Here is a 19,798-nt window from a genome sequence, read left to right as displayed (position 1 = left end):
TAAACCTAAATTACGAAGAAACCGAAAATTTACTTTGGCCTTATAGTAAAATATTATAATAAGAAGAACACATACGAAACATTATTCACAACGACACACAATAACACCACACACACACACACACACACACACACACACACACATACACACACACACTCTACACGCACAACACGTTACACACAAATGTAACATACCGCACTACGCACAAAACACTAATCCAATAATTCAAGTTCATTGTAAAGGAAAGGCGCCGGTGCTTGTCACACAGTTCATACTATGACAGGCTCCAACGCTCAACCTATTTGCATAACCTTATGTTTGTAAAAAATTTAATAAATAATAAATAAATAAACATTTATGGCAAATTTCATCAAGATCCGTTCAGCCGTTCCGGAGATACCTTCTAACAAACATCCATTCATTTATCAAAACATTCGCATTTCTAATATTAATAAGACTAGTTGTTGCCCGCGACTCCGTCCACGCGGAATTAAAAAAAAACTTAATAAGTAACCTTTGTGTTCTTCCAGAATATGCTCTACGTATATGCCAATTTTTATCGAGATCCATGCAGCCGTTCTGGAGTATACTTTCAACCTGCAGGTCCTGGGTTCGAATCCCGCCATGTACCAATGTGTTTTTCGATTCTCGATTTATATATGTACATTTATCCTATGTTCTTACGGTGAAGGAAAACATCAGTGATGCTGCACATATCTGAGAAGAAATTCAAAGATATGTGTGAAGTCAACTCGCACTGGGCTGTGGTTGACTATGACCTAATCGCCCCTAACTTAGGGTAGGCTTCGAGCCCATCAGTAGGGACGCATCAGCTGATGATGGTGGGTTTGGATTGGAACGCTGGATAGTAACAACTCTTATTCTCTTTAAAACTGAAATATTAATATTTTATACACTACTGATTTTTTTTATATCAAAAGGTTGCAAACGAGCAAACGGCCACCTGAATTCGCCGATACAGCGAAGCGACCGTTGCCCATAGACATCCGCAATTGCAGATACGTTGCCTACCTTTAATCAACGGAGAATTGGACGCACAGAAAGAAAATCCCTCTCCTATCCACCTCCTTCGTCAAATCCAATTCCCCTTCCCATCCTTTCCTAATAAGAAAAGTGTGGGAAGGGAAAGAGTACTAAAATTAGGCCTCCGACACGCACAAACTTGATTACTACACGTCAAATCTAGAAGCATGATAACAGTATAAGTAAATAAAAAACCCTTTTTAAAACATGTCGTCCTTAGCAACAAACTGGCGAAACCTGTCCACAGATCATGGAGATGTCGCATGTCTTTCATATTACTAGCTGTGAATGCCCGCGATGAAATAAAAAAAAACTAACTTAGTACTCTATGTGTTCTTCCACACTATGTTTTACATCTATGCCAAATTACAGCGAGATCCGTTTAACCGTTTTGGAGATACTCTCTAACAAACATCCAAACATTCACATCTATCTATATATATAAAAGAAAGTCGTGTTAGTTACACTATTTATAACTCAAGAACGGTCGAACTGATTTAGCTGAAAATTGATGGGCAGGTAACTTAGAACTAGGAGACGGACATAGGAACTTTTTTATCTTGTGTGCATTTTTTTTATTCCGCGCGGACGGAGTCGCGGTTAAAAGCTAGTTTATAATATTAGTAAGAAGTAAGATATAAGTAAGGTTGTAAGTCAAGAAAAGTTTATAAAAGACGTAAACATTTTTATGTGTTATTTACTTTGAACTATTTTAGAGATGTCACATTTTCCCTAAGATAACATAGGGTCAGAGAAAACATGCAAATATTATGCAGTGATAAAGATGATTTATGTTATATGTTATATATTTGCAGCTCGAAGCTAGATAAAACATAGCTAGGTGTTTATATAAATTTTTTCATATATCTTGGCCGCTCTTAACTTATTACGAGTTGCTGCGCAGACAATTTTATGCTTGCCGAATGAAGGCCAACACGATTGTAGGCAAATAAATACTAGTCAAGCTGCGCAGAACACATTTAGGTGTAGGGGGCGTACCGGGATATAGACGCCAACATATAAGGATCGTAAAACGAACGCAATCCCGTCCCGTTTAACAGTGGTAGACGCCAGCAACAACATCTGTTGCACGAATTGGCCTCGCCCGATGAAATACCACGACTAGTGATGCAACGGAAGTGTCTTACCGGAACCAGAAACGGAAACAGATGTCAAAAATAAATTTTAGCAGAAACGGAAACGGAAACGGAAGCGGAAACAGAAGTGTAAATAATAAAAAAACATATTTACAATTTTTTTTTTGGTAAGAACAGTTTGTAGTCGTTTTTAATTTATTAAGGCATTGGATATCGGTGTCCTTTAGCCTTCAATATATGTATTTTTACTGCGCTGCAATAAGTTAAAATACGTTTTTTTTTATTTATTTTCAGGAAACAAAATTACACTATTTACAAATTAATGTTCGCCAAACCACTCGTGTTGATAAACGACAAATATATTTCTTTATTAATACATTCACTGCTGACCACTCGGATCCGAGTGGGCAGAGCTATTAGTAGCGGCGCCTCCCCCTCGGATCTGAGCTAGGGGCCCGTTCACTTTGTAGTATATTTTTTAAATATATGTATGTCCTGTATGTGTGTGTACGCGTTTATGTTTATGTGTGTGTGTGTATGAAATGTTACAAGATCTTGAACCGAGAAGATAAAAGCTGGTTTTGATTAGTATCTTTACATGTTTTACTCAATATTCTGGAATTTGATGAAAAACTTCACTTTGTCAAAATATTGTAACATATTAGTACACAGAAATGCAATCGTGGAACAAATATCTACATACGAGTATTAGTGAACTAAACCATTGCCATCCCTAGTGCTCAAAATGATGATCCCTAGTGCTCAAAATGATGATCCCTAGCGCTCAAAGTGATGATCCCTAGCGCTCAAAATGATGATCCCTAGCGCTCAAATACAAAAATCATTATTAATTTATCTATATGTTCAAACACTCCCAGATATACTAAATAAAAATTCACCATAAAAAGTTTTGGCTCCCAGCTGTTACCTTTTTTTATTTTGTAAACAGTGAATGTGTTAAGTATCAAAAACACCAAATCTAGATTAGAAAAATATATAATTATTAGGCACTTGACTTGCAATCTGCAGGGCCTGGGTTCGAATCCCGCTATGTACCAATGTGTTTTTCGATTTAGATATGTACATTTATCCGACGTTCCTACGGTGAAGGAAAACATAGTGATGCTGCCTGCACATATCTGAGAAAAAATTTAATGATATGTGTGAAGTCAACCCGCTCTGGGCCAGCGTGGTTGACTATGGCCTAGTCACCTCTAATTTGGGGTAGGCTCCGAGCTCCTCAGTGGGGATGTATAGTGAGCTGATGATAATAACGATGATGATATATTACATGGTTATCACTTATTCAAATGTACATTTAATAACTAGTAAGTATGAAATGGTCACATTTTGCCAGTTGTCAAATTTTATATTATTTTATATCAATTTAAATTTAAATTAATTTTTTTGATCCCACAGACAAATTATGTTATATAATTTTGTGGGACATAGTTCTATTTTAGGTTTTTATTGTGTTGTAAATAAATAAATAAATAAATAAATAAATAAATAAATAATATGGACAACAACTAGACAGTTTACTCCAGCAAGAGAAACTGATTGATTCAAACAGCAGCAGAAAATATTACGCGCTTAAATTCACGAAAAAGTACGTAAACAAACAAAATGCGAAAAGTGCCGAAAGGCCGCGCACGGACTGCGCGTCTCGCGCCGCGCATTTGGATCTCTCAGCCGTCGTAAAGTTCCGTTTTATCTCCGTTATAAAAGTTGCGGAAACAGAAGCAGAAACGGATGTTGAAAAGCAAGCGGAACTTCCGCACTTGCGGAAACGGAAACAGACATCCGTTGCATCACTAACCACGACCACACAAAATACAGGCGTCAAGTGGAAGTCTTTTTAGCCGACTTCAAAAAGAAGGAGGTTGTCAATTCGACTGTTTTTTTTATGTGTGTTACTGCGAATCTCCGCCCCTGGTGGTCGGATTTTGATAAAAATTATTTTAATCGAAAGGAAGTGCTTGCAGATGGGTCCCGTTTTTTTTTTTTTTTTTTAAATAACTAGAAAACTAGTAGATTTTGAATATAGCTTCAAAATTTGTTGCGAAAATTAGGGACATTTTTGCTTTAGGCGCTTACGTAGGCTAAACTATAGGACCTACATAAAAATGATGTATGAAAGAATTGTAGTTCTTTAAATGTGCTAAATAAAAGTCCGCGATAGCATATATCTATCTTTTATAGTTTTCTCACAATAAACATTTTTTTCTTTAGAAACATCAATTATCTTATGATTTGTATGCGTGCAGAAGGCCTAATTTTATTCCTCTTACCGTTCCCACCCATTGAAAAAAAGGAAAGCGGATGTGGATATGACGGATTAGTCACAGCATGGGAAGGGAAAAATTCTCTTTTTGTGCGTCCCTTTTTCTGTCGATTGAAAGGCCATTGCGGATGTCTATGGTCAGCGGTCCCTTCGCTAATTCGGGGCATTCAGGTGGCTGTTTGCTCGCTTTCCACTTTATGATAAAAGAATCCCCGAGGTGTAGACATTTGGCATTTCAATCAGGCACAGTCCTGGCACACTTATTTCTCTTGTATAGCTCTAAAATCCAGACATGAGTTTACTAGTCTCAAATATCATCAGGCAATATGTTTTCTCGTATTTCTACGAATTATTATAAAAGAAATTGGTTCTCGTGTAGACATTTTTCAATAAGGCAAAAACTGTCATCAAATATGGCGGGAATATGTCGTGAAAGAGCGCGCATGATTTGTGTGTGTTTTTTTTTTCGATTAAGGCACGTACGCTATGGACATTCGTGATGTTGACTAATTTTAGTTATTTTAATATCTTATAAATATTCTCTACAACATGTTTTGGATATTCCAAAGTAAATGTATTGAAAAATACCTCAAATACATTAAATTGATTTATCCATATTTACTTGACTGAATATTTGAAATAACCTTTTTAATAAATTTCCTTTAATTTTTACCGATCTGAAGATCACAATAGAAATTCATAAACCTGATCTTTCGTGTAGAGGGCGATCGATTAATTTTTTTTTAAAACGCGTTCAAATATAACAAAGTGTATCCATTCATACGGGAGCGCTTTTAAAACGCGACGCTTTTTTAACGCGTTCATCGCTTAACGCTGAGTTTTAACGCGGCCGTAAAAACGCGTGCGAATGCGGGCTATGCTAAGCTGGACCAACTCGATGGTATGGTATGGTACTCGAGATCGATTATTGGGTTCGGTCGTCTTGTGTTTACTTAATAGCCATGTCAAATCAATAACTAAATTATTTTAAACAGAAGATCTAGCGATCTAAAATATGTCCAGTCGCTTCAATTTATAGCTACTTTTTTCATTCATATATTAAAAAATCAACTCCAAAACTTCTACTATAAGAAGTTAAGCTTTTGGCTCTTGAGGTGTAAAATATTCAAAATTAGGTAGTTAGCTATATCCTGAGGCTACTTTTCAACAATAAAAGAAAAAATTTCAAAGTATACATTTCTTTAACATTTCTTCAACGTAGCAAAATTACATGTAGAAATTGAATACATGAAGGTAAAAAAAATGGTTGTAAATACTATGCGAAAGGCAAAAAAGTAAAAATTAAAAAAAAAAATTGGCAGAACATCATTAACTTGTGTGTTATTCAGAAAAAAAGTTTCAAACTTACCTTCCGTTCAAAGAATTCTTGCAGACGCCAAGCTGGTGTATTGTTCTGTATTTTTATTATTATGTATAGAGTTATTAATCACTGTTTATTTTATATTTATAGTTTGTTTATAATTTTTTTTTAATATTTCATGTATTCTTATGTTAATACTTTCTAATTCGATTATCGTACCATTATTTGATAATTTTATATAATTATTTATATTTAATTCGTTCTATGTTATGTTTTATATATTATATCTATAAAATAAACATTTAATAAATAAAACTAACTTAAGATTCTAAGTGCAAGCGACACTCCCACGTCGCCCAAGAGATGTTGTTGCACTGTTTTTTTTTTAACAAACAACTATTAGTTTTTAATGTGGACAGCCCTTCCGTGGAATAACTACCAATAAATAATTTTTCGTACCAAGCTCCAATAAATGAAGACTTTTACTTTTTAAAAATGTCAAAAAATATATTTGTTTCCTTTCCAGCACTTCCAAATCTTATATTATTAACAAGCGCCATTTAATTCAGTATCTTATTTAGTACCTTAAGTTAAATCTCTAGTCACTCACTTTTGTCGTTTACCCGAAACGTATGGGTATAACGAATTAGTTAACTTGATTCACAGCTCATTTAATCTATTAGTAATTAATTTTAGCAGATGTCGAAAGCTTACCCTTTTCAGCTTCTGTTTGGCACATAAGAATCATTTTTAAATTCCTCTCAGAAATTTTATACCAAAATAGTAATTTAATTTAATGGCAGCACTGGATTGCAAACGTCACGTAATCATGGCATTGCGTTTTGATATTGCGAAAATTTTGGGCTCTACAGAAAACTTTTTTATTGATTTAAAAAGGAATTTTCTTAAGTTAATTTTTTTTCATTACGTTATTATTCATAAAAAGACGCTATCTCATTTGGAAAAAGTTATTAAACAGAAATTCCAATTTAAAATAAAAACTTTTAATATCACATCCAGCAAAACGTCTCGCCCGTAAGAAAAGGTCAAGTTTTCATTTTGCAAAACAAAATGGCCGATGCTTCGAGAAAGGTGTAAGGTGTGTCTCGGGAGTGAAAATCAAGTTATCTTCTGGGAATATCTAAACTTCAGTGAAAGTTATCGTGTTATATTATTACTGGTTCGTAACTTTGTTTTGTGATTTATTAAGGTGGATTTAGTATGTTTGATGTTCAGCCGATGGAGGAGACAAAGGATGGGAGGTTCAGCAGCCGTGATCTGCTTGTTCCGCGCTCGCTCCGCCCCGGAGACCGGAGGCCGAGACGCTTCGCGCTAGCGTCTTTCGCGCGACAGCGAAACTTCGCACAGCATCCGCCGCGCCCGCGTTTCGTGATGCTTATGCGTATCGGTTGTCTTGCAGCGGCGCCGGGCGTATCGTCAGCCCCGCCGCGTGGCAACGCCCGCGTCTGCTTCGGGGCTTCGCCCCTCGCGTCTCGTCGCGCGCGTTTGGAGCCCTCGCTCCTTAAAAACCGCTCTCGGAGCCCTAAAGGTAAGCTTTTTATTCCAGGTGAGTTGTAGGCGATCGATAATCCCGGCAGCCATTTTGTGAAAGTAAAAATAGAATTGTAGGACACTAACAGTTATTACTAATTACGTATACAAATAGTTATTATAAATTTGATAATTACAATAAAAGTTCGGGTGACAAAATATCTTTAAATCAAGTTAAGAGTTATGAAAATATCGATTTTACGATTATCATGTATCTAACACGAGTTACATTATAAAGGTAAGTAAATAAATAAATAAAAGCATTATATATTACAAAACCTCATTGTAATTGACTGACAGAGAAATTACATAATTTGTATTGAGTGTGTAATTGTAGTAGTAGATAGTAAATTAGGTAACTGTTTGCATTAAACTTAATGGTTTTTCTGATAAAGATGATATTTCCAAGTTCGATCTTTGATATCTATAAAGGATTTTTTTAATCCTCTACAATTGGGATTTACATCAAATAATATGTCAATAAGCTAAGCAAAACAACATAAAACATAGACTGATAAAGTTACCTGACCTGGGGGACATAAGTTAAACTATATTAAGACTAGTTGTTGCCTGCAACTCCATCTGTGCGGAAATTTAAAAAATCCTAATAAATAGCCTATGTATTCTTCCAGAATATGTTCTATGTCCGTACCAAATTTCATCAAGATCCGTTGAGCCGTTCTAAATAAACCTTCAAACAAACATCTATCCATCTAAACATTCGCATTTATAATATTAGTAAGATAGCTCCCTAGCGACCCCTGTCCATTAGGGTGGGTCAAAAAAATCAACTATTTTTTTTTTTACAATTAATACGGAAAAATGGGTTACTAGGCACCTTAAAAAAATTCTCACCAAATATGAACTCTTAATTTTAATAGGAAGATCCTCCGCGTCGCAGTTTTTCATTTTTTTCTCAGTCCAATAGAAAAAAATTCATTCCTCATCATTAATTGGTCGTACAGAAAAATTTTTTTTAAGAATTTTGTAGGAAATTTAATGCTCTACAAAAAAGGTATCTTATGTTTTTTCCGTAAACCTCACCATTTCACTAATATTGAAGATTTAAGATTGATTATTTTAAGTCAAATGTCACTTTTGTTTATGAATTTTATAACTCGACAAGAAATGGCTATTATTGAATGGGCAATAGAAATTTTTGTAGCAAATTAACTGCTCTATAAAAATGGTATCTTATGTTTTGGCGATTAAATTAAGCGTTCAAAAGATATTCATCATCAAACTTTCATGTATACCGATTTTAAGAGTTTTTGATTAAATACAGTCAAAACCGTTTATAGCGACATCGTTTAGAACAACATACCGGTTAAATTGACCAAAATCAAAGGTCCTGGCTGAATGTTATTACATATCTTTCCTATTAATACCTGTCACCGGTTGTTACAACTATCGGTTTTTACGACTCAATATGAGTAGTCCCTTCGATGTCGTTATAACAGATTTTGACTGTAATCGAAAAATTTCAATTTAATCTATCAGTTTTGAGAAAATTTACACGAAAAAATTTTTTTTTTATCAACTGAGAAACTTCAAAATGTTTTTCAAGCTTTTTTTTATGTGTAAGTATTTTTATCTACATTTAAAAAAATAAATTGTACATTATTTATCGCTTAGTTAATCATTTATCAATAAAAAAAGCAAAGTTTTCATTATAAATATATTATGATTTCAGTTTTAGAGAAAAAAATGTCCAATTAGTTATAAGAAAGTTTTTTATTTCAATTTTCAACTGAGCTATTTATTTTCAAAAAAATTTATGTTGCAAGTAGGGTAGTTTTTTCGATGCTCTAGAAAAATGAAAAATGTAGGTGGCGCTAGTTCACAAGGGAAACAGAGTAAATAGAATACAAAACAAAAATTCTCTACAGAAGAAATTTTCCCAAGGACAATATACAGTGTAGCTGTAGTGGAAAAATTTTTTAAGACGTTTTGAAGACGTTATAAAAAAACAACATGATCGTGATTTCTAATGATGAAAAATAAAAAGTTTGGAATTATTGAATAAAAATTTTGAAAACAAAATTCAAATAATACTTACATTAAAGACAAAAAATGAAATTTTCTCAAAACTGATAGATTAAATTGAAATTTTTCGATTATTTGATCAAAAACTCTTAAAATCGGTATACATGAAAGTTTGATGATGAATATCTTTTGAACGCTTAATTTAATCGCCAAAACATAAGATACCATTTTTATAGAGCAGTTAATTTGCTACAAAAATTTCTATTGCCCATTCAATAATAGCCATTTCTTGTCGAGTTATAAAATTCATAAACAAAAGTGACATTTGACTTAAAATAATCAATCTTAAATCTTCAATATTAGTGAAATGGTGAGGTTTACGGAAAAAACATAAGATACCTTTTTTGTAGAGCATTAAATTTCCTACAAAATTCTTAAAAAAAATTTTTCTGTACGACCAATTAATGATGAGGAATGAATTTTTTTCTATTGGACTGAGAAAAAAATGAAAAACTGCGACGCGGAGGATCTTCCTATTAAAATTAAGAGTTCATATTTGGTGAGAATTTTTTTAAGGTGCCTAGTAACCCATTTTTCCGTATTAATTGTAAAAAAAAAAATAGTTGATTTTTTTGACCCACCCTACTGTCCATGTCAATAAAGTTTCACAAAATCCCTTTCATGCTGTAGCTGTCTTGTTTTCGAGAGCTATGTAAATTTTACATATTTTATGAGAGAACTAACCGTGATAGTGTCTTTTTTTGGCCCAAATAAGTTAACATTTACAGTCAAAATCTGTTATAACGACATCGAAGGGACTACTCATATTGAGTTGTAAAAACCGATAGTTGTAACAACCGGTGACAGGTATTAATAGGAAAGATATGTATATAACATTCAGCCAGGACCTTTGATTTTGGTCAATTTAACCGGTATGTTGTTCTAAACGATGTCGCCATAAACGGTTTTGACTGTACATTTATTTTATTTAAGCTCAAAATATGGATATAACTGTTTTTTATACAACTCTTATCATACTTATATTATAAATGCAAATGTTTTGATGGATGTTTGAAGTTATCTCCAGAATACCTCAATAGATCTTGATGTAATTTAGCATTGATGTAGAATATAGTCTGGAAGAACACATAGGTTACTTATTATGTTTTATTTTAATTCCGAGCATAAATAGTCGCGGGCGACAGCTAGTATTGCATGAAATTTGCTAATATGCCATAGATGAAGAACACTGTCCAGAAGAAAACAGGTTAATTAAGTTTAATCAAGTTTTTTTTTTATTATAAGAGGAAGCCACACGAAAAGCTGTTATTTTATAGTTCAGGTGTTGTCAACATTGATATAAGTGTTTTAAAAAACACTGAGACAACATAGGCTATGTTTATTAATAGATTTTTTTAATTCCATGGAGACAAAGTCACAGGCAACTGCATGTATATATATAATGATGAATATGCAAGTGCAGTATGTTTAAGTGAGATTGGTGTGCCATGATTGTGGCATATGAAAATCTTCCTAGATCCTTGTCAAGGTCACTCATTACTTTAATCCATTATTATTACTTATTTACGTAATTCATCACAGCATATCTGAATTTATACAAACATCCTCTAAGTCAGGGATTCCCAAAGTGGTCGAACTTAAAGTATTGCTAATTCTCACTCTGTCTTCTTCTATTGTCTTAAGTCAGAATGAATAATTGATCTTAAAAGTAGGTAATTTGGTTGTGGGGGGTCACTTGTCCAAAATAGTTTAAGGATCCCTGTTCTAAGTAATACTGTTATAATGTGTTTATTTCTACAGGATGTCTTCCCGACGTAATGGATCGGTGTCGCGGGCAGCGGAAGCCGCCTCCAAGAACAGGCTACATATGGACCGCAATCCGCAACACTCACGGATGACAGGTATGTAACAGCATTAGTATTTTATTGTTAGTCCTTATAATTTGTAGAGGGTTTATTAGTTGTAAAATAAATGAAATAATTAGGATTTCATAGTTATTTGTGGAGTTAAACTTTATTTAGATATTTTTATGCAATTCTAAGTATATTTCTTTTCAAATATCTTGGCGGTCCATAATCATTGGGGTTCTACGCAGTGCCCGTATCACACTATGTCCCAATATGACATTGTGTTCTGTGCTGAGCCTCGTGAGAAGTAAATAGTTGTCAAGATATCTGAAAACTTCTTTAATGTTTTTTTTTGTCCTTTACTTGTTCCAAAACTTATTTATTTATTTATTTGAACATTTTTGCCTTTTCTAGGCGTTGTTACATATAATTTTTAAACTTATAATACAATAACAAATTACTTATTATTAGGAATTACTATATTATTAAATTAATATACATTACCTATTTATTTCCTTAGGCCTAAACTACTAGAAAGGTTTTAAAAATTGTAGAATGTTCCGAGGATGCCAAAGATTTGTGCTCTAAATATAACATTTTTAATTTAAGTTTTGTGCCAGGTTATGCTAATCTAATAAAAATATATTTTTGGCAGACTTCAAAAAGAAAGGAGGTTATGAAACAAGTTGTTTTCTTTTTCAATAGATCCATCAAATCCGGCGGGTAGACGTAAAGAAATCGACAATGTGATGAAACGGGCACGCCAGGCCTCGCCCGGCAGCTGGGACAGGAAACTTCTGGAAGTTGAAGAGAAGGATCCTAATAGGTTTGTAAATAAATAAACAAAATTAATTAAAATGTATGTATATTCTTAAAAATAGGTAGCCTATGACCTGTAGATCAGCTCATATATACATAGAGCGTCGGTGGCTCAGGTGTTAAGTACTTGACTTGCAATTTGCAGGTCCTGTGTTCGAATCCCGACATGTACCAAACTGTTTTTTGATTTACATATGTACATTTATCCGACATTCTTACGATGAAGGAAAACATCGTGATGCTGCACATATCTGAGAAGAAATTCAATGATATGTGTGAAGTCAACTCGCACTTGACTATAGTTGACTATGTCCTAGTCCTCTAACTTAGGGTAGGCGCTGAGCCCCTCAGTGGTGGTTTGGTATAAAAAGTGCAATTTATTTATGGTTTTTTATTTCGTTTGCAGGTTAAATGTAGTTGTTATTGATGATATTGGTTATTTATAAATATTTTGTTATCAGATGGCGACATACAGGCTACAAGCAGTTGTATCTAGACGGCTCGGGCTCCGTATCACCGCGCCGCTCCCGCTCTCCTCCACCACGACGTTCCAGGTATATAATGTACTAGCATTTGTCCGCGACTTTGTTTGCACAGTGTACTATTATATTGAAATTCAAAAAATCAAAAAAATGGGACCCATCTGCAAGCACTTCCTTTCGATTAAAATAATTTTTATCAAAATCACAGCTTCGCGGTAACACGTAAAAAAAGTACAATCGAATTGATAACCTCTTTCCTTTTGAAGTTGGCTAAAAAGTATTTAAAAAAAGTCTAACTCTACATCTAAATAGACCTAACAATAAAATAAACTCAATTAGCATTTTGATAAACTAAAATGTCAGACGTTCTGTAATGACCGATGGAAAGAGACTGCCCCGAGCAGCAGCACATACTTCCTTATAAAGCCTTTTGTGACACTACCCTCAGAGTTCTTCCGTTCCTTCGCCGTTTCGGGAGATGTAACGCCGTTTTTTTATTCCGAGAATTCACACATATGTGCAGCATCGTGATGCTATCGATGTTATCCTTCAAAGTACAAACATCGGATAAATGTACATATTTAAATCGAAAAACACATTGGTACATGACGGGATTCGAACCCAGGAGCTGCAGATTGCAAGTCAAGTGCTTAACTTCTAAGCCACAGACGCTCTTCACAACTACTAAGGGTGCAATGTATTAAACTAGCTTAATATCTTTTACTAAATCTATTAGATCACCAATACCTGGTAGTCGTCGCTCCAGGTCTCCTATATCGAGGCGCTCCCGTACACCTCGGCGCAGCCCCCGCAAGTCCCGCTCGCGCACACCTCGCCGGAGCCCCCGCAGATCACCGAGACGGAGCCCTGTCAGGTAACACCCAATTGTCCTCGCTCAGTGAAATACCACAATCACACAGAAGACTGACGTCAAGTTGAAGTAATTACAAGTACAGTCTGATGAGTGTGCTGATGGAGGACTCATTTTAGTCCTCCTTCCCTTCCCACCTTTTTCTTATAAGGAATGGATAGGAAGGGGATGTGGATTTAATGGAGGAGATGCATAGGAAGGTTAAATATTCTCTTTTTGTGCGTCTCCTTCGTCGATTGAGGGTAGGCAACGTATCTGCAATTGCGAATGTCTATGAGCAGCGGTCGCTTCGCCATTTCAGCGAATTTATGTGGCCGCTTGCTAGTTTGTCACCTTGTAATATAAAAAAATATGTGTGATAGAGGTGTGCCAGGAACAGGGTGAATGGAAGTCCCCGTAATCTCTCCCAACTCTCCTGGGTTGAGTCCATGTTGAAATTTTTTTTAAGTATTTTTATTAAAATGTGTGTCGATTTTCAAGTACTTTGCGTTTTTAGGATTCTGTACCTCGAAATGAAATAATAGAACTCTCAGGATCACTTTGTTGTCCGTCCGTTTCTCTGTCTGTTAAGATCTTTTTTTTAATTTAATTAGAACAAATATTTTTCCATACATTTCCTTTTCATGATGAGGACTTTTATCGGATGAATTTATAACTATATTAGTTTTAACAATCTAATTAAAAAAAAAAAGTTATTAGCTCAGAAAGGTTGTTTTCTATTTCAAAAAAATATATTCAAAGATTACAAAAGATAAATTTAATGACAGCAGACGCAGTCCGATGCGGAGTCCCCGACGTCGAGTGAGTCCTCGCCGCAGACCTAGGCCTCCGCCCCCGCCTCCTCGCGGTGCTAGACCACCTTCTCCTCCTGACCCTAGAAAGGTATGTTTACAAAGTCTCTCATATCTAAAAAACTTTGTTGCAGCCAAAATAAAATTTGTTACGTTTTCTAAGATAAATTGAAAACTTCATAGGAAATTGATTAATTTAATTTGATATTGTTAATATAAAATTTAACTAGAAAGACACAAAATATATAAAAATATAATATTTTTCAGTTATGCAGGTCTAGACTAGATTAAATATAGCTTGTGTTACTCAGTGATATTGTAGCTTCCCAACGTTTATAGAATTTTTCAAATCTGTACATCAGTTTGATGTCTATTCAATGCAAAAAAACAAACAATCAAATCTTTCCTTATATTATACTAAGTTCGTACGCGAGGAATAAAAAAAACATAAGTAGTCTATGTCTTCTTCCAGACTATGTTCTACATATGTGACAAAATTTCATCAAGATCTGTTGATACATTCCGGAGATAACTTCTAACAAACATACATCCAAACATTCACATTTATAATATTACTAGCTTTTACCCGCGACTCCGTCCGCGCGGAATGAAAAATAGAAAACGGGGTAAAAATTATCCTATGTCCGTTTCCTGGTTCTAAGCTACCTGCCCACCAATTTTCAGTTAAATCGATTCAGCCGTTCTTGAGTTATAAATAGTGTAACTAACACGACTTTCTTTTATATATATAAACTAGCTTTTAACCGCGACTCCGTCCGTGCGGAATGAAAAATAGAAAACGGGGTAAAAATTATCCTATGTCCGTTTCCTAGTTCTAAGCTACCTCCCCATCAATTTTCAGCTAAATCAGTTCGACCTATCTTGAGTTATAAATAGTGTAACTAACACGACTTTCTTTTATATATATAAACTAGCTTTTAACCGCGACTCCGTCCGTGCGGAATGAAAAATAGAAAACGGGGTAAAAATTATCCTATGTCCGTTTCCTAGTTCTAAGCTACCTCCCCATCAATTTTCAGCTAAATCAGTTCGACCTATCTTGAGTTATAAATAGTGTAACTAACACGACTTTCTTTTATATATAGATAATAATAAATGTTACTTTCCAGTCATCACCGTCAGGATCATCTGTGAGCAGCTGTTCAGATGAATCCTGCTCCGTGTGCTCGGCTAAGAACAAGAAGACAGCACCACCAACGAAACCTGTGAAGCCGGGGTATGTACCTTCCTGTAGGATGAGCACCGCCCGAAGTGTTTGAGAAACACACAACGTCAGTGGTGGTAGCACCATTAACATCATTTTTAGCATCGCTCATCCTTAAATGAAACGCAGTCTTTGATGAATATCCTTATATTTCTCAGCAGAGTTTTTGCCTCATTAAAGATCTCTGAACACTCCGGCGGTCGTACTGAGACTGGCTCTGTGCCGCCGGAACATTCTTATTTATACCCTCATGAGACTTACAATAAGGTGTTTGAATTTAGTAATCGTTTGTAAATTAATCTAAAAATTACAATAAATGAAGTTTTAATCAATTAATCGATTGTAAGAATGTATTTACAAGAGTTATTTAATTAATTTCAACAGTGAGATATTTTTATAAGATGGTCACGCCGATATTCCAGTATTAAGACTCGAAGCTTGTAGAGTTGGCAAATTATCAATTATCAACTCGTTCGTTCACCATTCGAGTCGCCGACAGTCGCACGACATAGCTGAACTTACGAGCGTGGCGTGCCGCGTAATTTAAACTAAATGACAGCACTTCTACAAGTTTTTAATGTAACGATTAACGGAAGTTAACAAAAGCGTTAACACTTTTTGATGTTAACTTAAAAGTTAATCCGTTAAGCAAAATGTTAACTTTGTTAATTAACGATTAACGGATTAACGAGTTAATGCCCAGCTTTGATCACAACAATACTTTCTGTATTAGTACTTCATTATTTATTGATAAAGAACATATTTCTCAAGTCTACGTAACTATCATAATGTTTTAATATACATGATTTGTCAAAAATCTTCACCGGAGGCTAAAGTCTCAAATATATTTGAAATACTAAGTTTTTTTTAATGGTAAGTACAGATAAAAAATGTGTTCATTTATCATAATATGTATACAGGTCGAAGTCACCACCGCGTCCGGTGGCGAAGCGCCCCGCGCCTGTTGCGAGCGCCCCACGAGCTGTACAGCCCACACGGGAACTGCTGAAGGCGAGGGAGGCCAGCAAAAGGACTAGAGAGGAGAAGGTATGACACTACATGACACACTAGATGACACACAATTAGTTAATTTCATACTCATGATAAATTGTGTTTTTGATGTTTTTTTTTTGCAGGTATTGGAATGGCAGCGCACACAAATGGACGTGGTGGGTATAAAACGTGAGGGAGAACGCCGGAGACCGCGTCCGGAGCGCCCCGAGCGACCTGATCGTCCGGCACGCGAGGGCGGAGTCTCCCCCTCGGCCATCGCAGCGGCCTTAGCTGATTCCTCCTCAGATTCGGAGTCTGAAAGGAGCGCATCTCCTGCACCACAACGGTTGACCTTGTCGGAACGTTTCGGCAAGATGGCGCAATGGTCCCTAGATAGATCAGCTCGCTTAGAAAACATGAGGATAACAAGGAGAGAAGCTACTCTACATGTGCGTATAGAGGGCGCACGCTCGCCCTCCCCCGCCCCCGCAGCACCCGTAGCCCCTGTAGGCAGTTACCCTACCGCACTGGAAGCCCCCGCTGGATTGCCCGCCTGGGATGACGTCAGAGTACGATATGAACATTACAAGAGACGGGGTTATTTACGCGGTCTATCATTACCAGATTATGTGAAATGGGAGGAATGGTGGTATAAATATCAGGAGTGGTTGAAGCGCGAGCAGGCATACGAGAGATGGGCGGAGGGCGAAGTCCCAGTGGGGAGACGGGAGCGCCGACGTCGCGGTGGTCGTCACCGGCGCAGCTGAGGGCGCGCCGCCCCCGCGGCTGTGCTGGCTGTTGATCTGGCACATCATGCCGCTGGGGGCTCCGCTTAAAGCTCTGTCAGAGCTAACGGACATGGATTTAGTGTAGTGTTTTAGTGAATAGTGTTTGTGGCATATATTCAACGGTCTACCTACTTTCCGTTGCAAATTAATGGCCTGAATGTGGTTATACATTGCTTTTCTATTTAGTAGGTTTATGAAAAATATAAAAAAACTATATTAAACATCTTTATTGTTGTAATTTTGTGGATTTTATAAGATAGTGTGCGTACAATCACCGAGAAATACCCGATAGTGTAATAAAACTGTAAAATAATCTTTAGATTATATTAGTTGAGTGTTGATGGCTCAGTGGTTAAGTACTTGTAATCTACATGTCTTGGGTTTTAATCCTGTACATTTATCCGACGTTCTTACTGTGAAGGAAAACATCGTGATGCTGCACATATCTGAGAAGAAATTCAATGATATGTGTGAAGTCAACACGCACTGGGCTATGGTTGACTATGACATAGTCATATCTAACTTAGGGTAGACTTAAAGCACCTCAGTGGGAACGTATAGTGACCTGATGATGAATTCTTTGTTTACTACATTCAGGCTATCATTTGTAACTAATTACAACAGACAGTTAGTGTATTCCTAATATAACACTAAAAGTGCAATAAAGTGTACAAATCAAGACATTTCTAAATACTGAACTGAAGGTCAGTTTAATTTTTTTAGTAATTTTAAAGCATAATTAAGGATTCCTATGTAAATTAATCTCAAGTCGTTTAATGGTCACATAGTTTAGTATAGAATTGCTTCCATACTCAGATAAATTAATCAATACCTTAGTGGAGTTTTCTTACTAATTAAATTACTCGGGGACTGTTTAAGTGTTTATTAAATGAGTCGTAAAGCAATTATCTTTGTATATACTCTACTTTAGCTTTTGCGAACTCTTACTTAGCAACATCTATCTATATATATAAAAGAAAGTCGTGTTAGTTACACTATTTATAACTCAAGATCGGTCGAACTGATTTAGTTGAAAATTGATGTGGAGGTAGCTTAGAACTAGGAGACGGACATAGGAACTTTTTTATCTTGTGTGCATTTTTTTTTATTCCGCGCGGACGGAGTCGCGGGTAAAAGCTAGTAGATATATGACGTATAAATACCTTATACGGAGCACAAAATTGATAAGAAATAAGCTTTAGGCTTTTAATTTGGATAAATTCCTTCAGTGTTATCATTTAAAATACAAAATTATATTTGAAAATTCGACCGTTGATTAGATTTCAAACTAAAAAATACTCCAGTCTTTAGATCCCGAGGGAATTGAGCATAATATACTGTCAGATATCCATACAAATGTATGTTATGGATAGGTTTGATGAAGATTTTTTTACAGCTACTACAAGTTGGTAAAAAAATAAATCTTTATATATCGACGCCCCCAACAAATAACCCCGTAATAGGAAAAAATTTTCAGGCGAAGCAAAAAAATCATATTTCTTTAATAACTTCATCAATAATTATTGTACAAGAATCTTTTAGATACCAAAACAAAGCTTAATTTTTATAGCTTCATTGTATTTAATTTTCATTCATATATTCCGGACGTATTCTGTGCCATGAAGGAAAAATGATACCGGAAATAAAAAAAAATCTGTTTCAATAATGATCCGTCAATCTCAGTAATTAACATTAAGAAAAATATAAAAAAAATCACGTGTAATGGGACCTTTAGATGCGGAATTCGACGGAAAAGCGAAAACCCTTAAGAGTGCATTATAGGATTATTCGATGGGGGTGTTGATATATGGACAGAACTTGATTGAGGTTTCCTTAATATAAAGTGCGTGTACATAATAAAGGTAAATGAAATATTAGAAGCGATAGGTTATTTTTCTTAGATACATTTATATATCTTACTACTAGCTTTTACCCGCGACTCCGTCCGCGCGGAATAAAAAATAGAACGTTTTCTATTTTTTAAATTATTTTATGTCCGTTTCCTGGTTCTAAGCTACCTGCCCACCAATTTTCAGTCAAATCGATTCAACCGTTCTTGAGTTATAAATAGTGTAACTAACACGACTTTCTTTTATATATATAGATGTCTTTTCATACATAAATTGCAAGTGTAGATTAGTACTGTCACTTAGCATGTGCATAATAGTTTTTTTTTTGCATAAAATGGACAATTTAAAAGTTTAACGATGAATTTTAGAACAAATAATAAATGATCTGTAGATATATAATTTAAATTAGTTGCTCGTTAGTTTTAAGAAATGAAAACCACAATTTTAATCAATATGGAAAGGTATGTGAAGTAATCGGTAAGTGAAGTCCGGAGAAGAGATGAATGGGTGATAAGTAAGGGTTGATAACTATTAAATTAATCCGGAGATCGTCCTGGTGGATTTACAGAGTTGGATGGATAGGGAGATGTAAAGAAATCTGTTCTTAGTAAAGAACTCTGAGTGAACATTACTCTATTCTATTTTAGGAATTGGAACATTTAGTTTTATCTTAGACTATAGATTATATGAGATTTTTTTAATTGTATGTATGTTTGTTTGGAAAGAAAAACGAACAAATTAAATAATAGTTGAAAATATTTATTCTAAAAACTAGTTTTTTTTTACGTCGACGATATTTTTTTTTTTTAATTATGTAAAATATATTAT

The 19,798-nt window shown here is 35.1% G+C and overlaps 2 protein-coding genes across 4 annotated transcripts in view; one reads left to right on the top strand and one right to left on the bottom strand.

The window, feature by feature from the left end:
• LOC106714298 (protein phosphatase 1 regulatory subunit 3C) overlaps positions 1–6,014 on the bottom strand; it is a 32,387-nt gene extending 26,373 nt beyond the window's left edge. Inside the window, exon 1 of the mRNA XM_014507315.2 lies at positions 5,795–6,014. The gene's annotated coding sequence lies outside the window, so the exon portion shown is untranslated. The remainder of the gene's footprint in view (positions 1–5,794) is intronic.
• Positions 6,015–6,825: 811 nt separating this feature from the next.
• Positions 6,826–17,574, top strand: LOC106714297 (serine/arginine repetitive matrix protein 1). Of its 3 annotated transcripts, XM_045684966.1 has the most exons (10): positions 6,826–6,926; positions 7,167–7,295; positions 11,105–11,205; positions 11,857–11,977; positions 12,432–12,524; positions 13,189–13,326; positions 14,091–14,205; positions 15,245–15,351; positions 16,260–16,386; positions 16,476–17,574. In XM_045684966.1, exons 3-10 carry the CDS (start codon positions 11,106–11,108, stop codon positions 17,097–17,099), a joined length of 1,425 nt encoding a protein of 474 aa, XP_045540922.1. In that variant the 5' UTR covers positions 6,826–6,926; positions 7,167–7,295; position 11,105; the 3' UTR covers positions 17,100–17,574. The 3 variants fall into 3 exon arrangements, with proteins under 3 accessions (XP_045540922.1, XP_045540923.1, XP_045540924.1); XM_045684967.1 differs by lacking the exon at positions 7,167–7,295; XM_045684968.1 differs by having other exon boundaries at positions 6,826–7,295; positions 14,094–14,205.
• The last annotated feature ends 2,224 nt before the right edge of the window (positions 17,575–19,798 follow it).

The sequence above is a fragment of the Papilio machaon genome, chromosome 28, assembly GCF_912999745.1.
Source record: "Papilio machaon chromosome 28, ilPapMach1.1, whole genome shotgun sequence".
In the NCBI taxonomy this organism is placed as follows: Eukaryota; Metazoa; Arthropoda; class Insecta; order Lepidoptera; family Papilionidae; genus Papilio; species Papilio machaon.
This window is presented reverse-complemented; position numbering and strand designations above follow the sequence as displayed.

Coding starts and splice junctions, on each gene's coding strand:
- LOC106714297 (XM_045684967.1), top strand. CDS start 11,106: ATGTCTTCCCGACGTAATGGATCGGTGTCGCGGGCAGCGGAAGCCGCC. Junction 12,525..13,188: donor CCTCCACCACGACGTTCCAG/GTATATAATGTA, acceptor TAAATCTATTAG/ATCACCAATACCTGGTAGTC. Junction 16,387..16,475: donor AAAGGACTAGAGAGGAGAAG/GTATGACACTAC, acceptor TTTTTTTTGCAG/GTATTGGAATGGCAGCGCAC.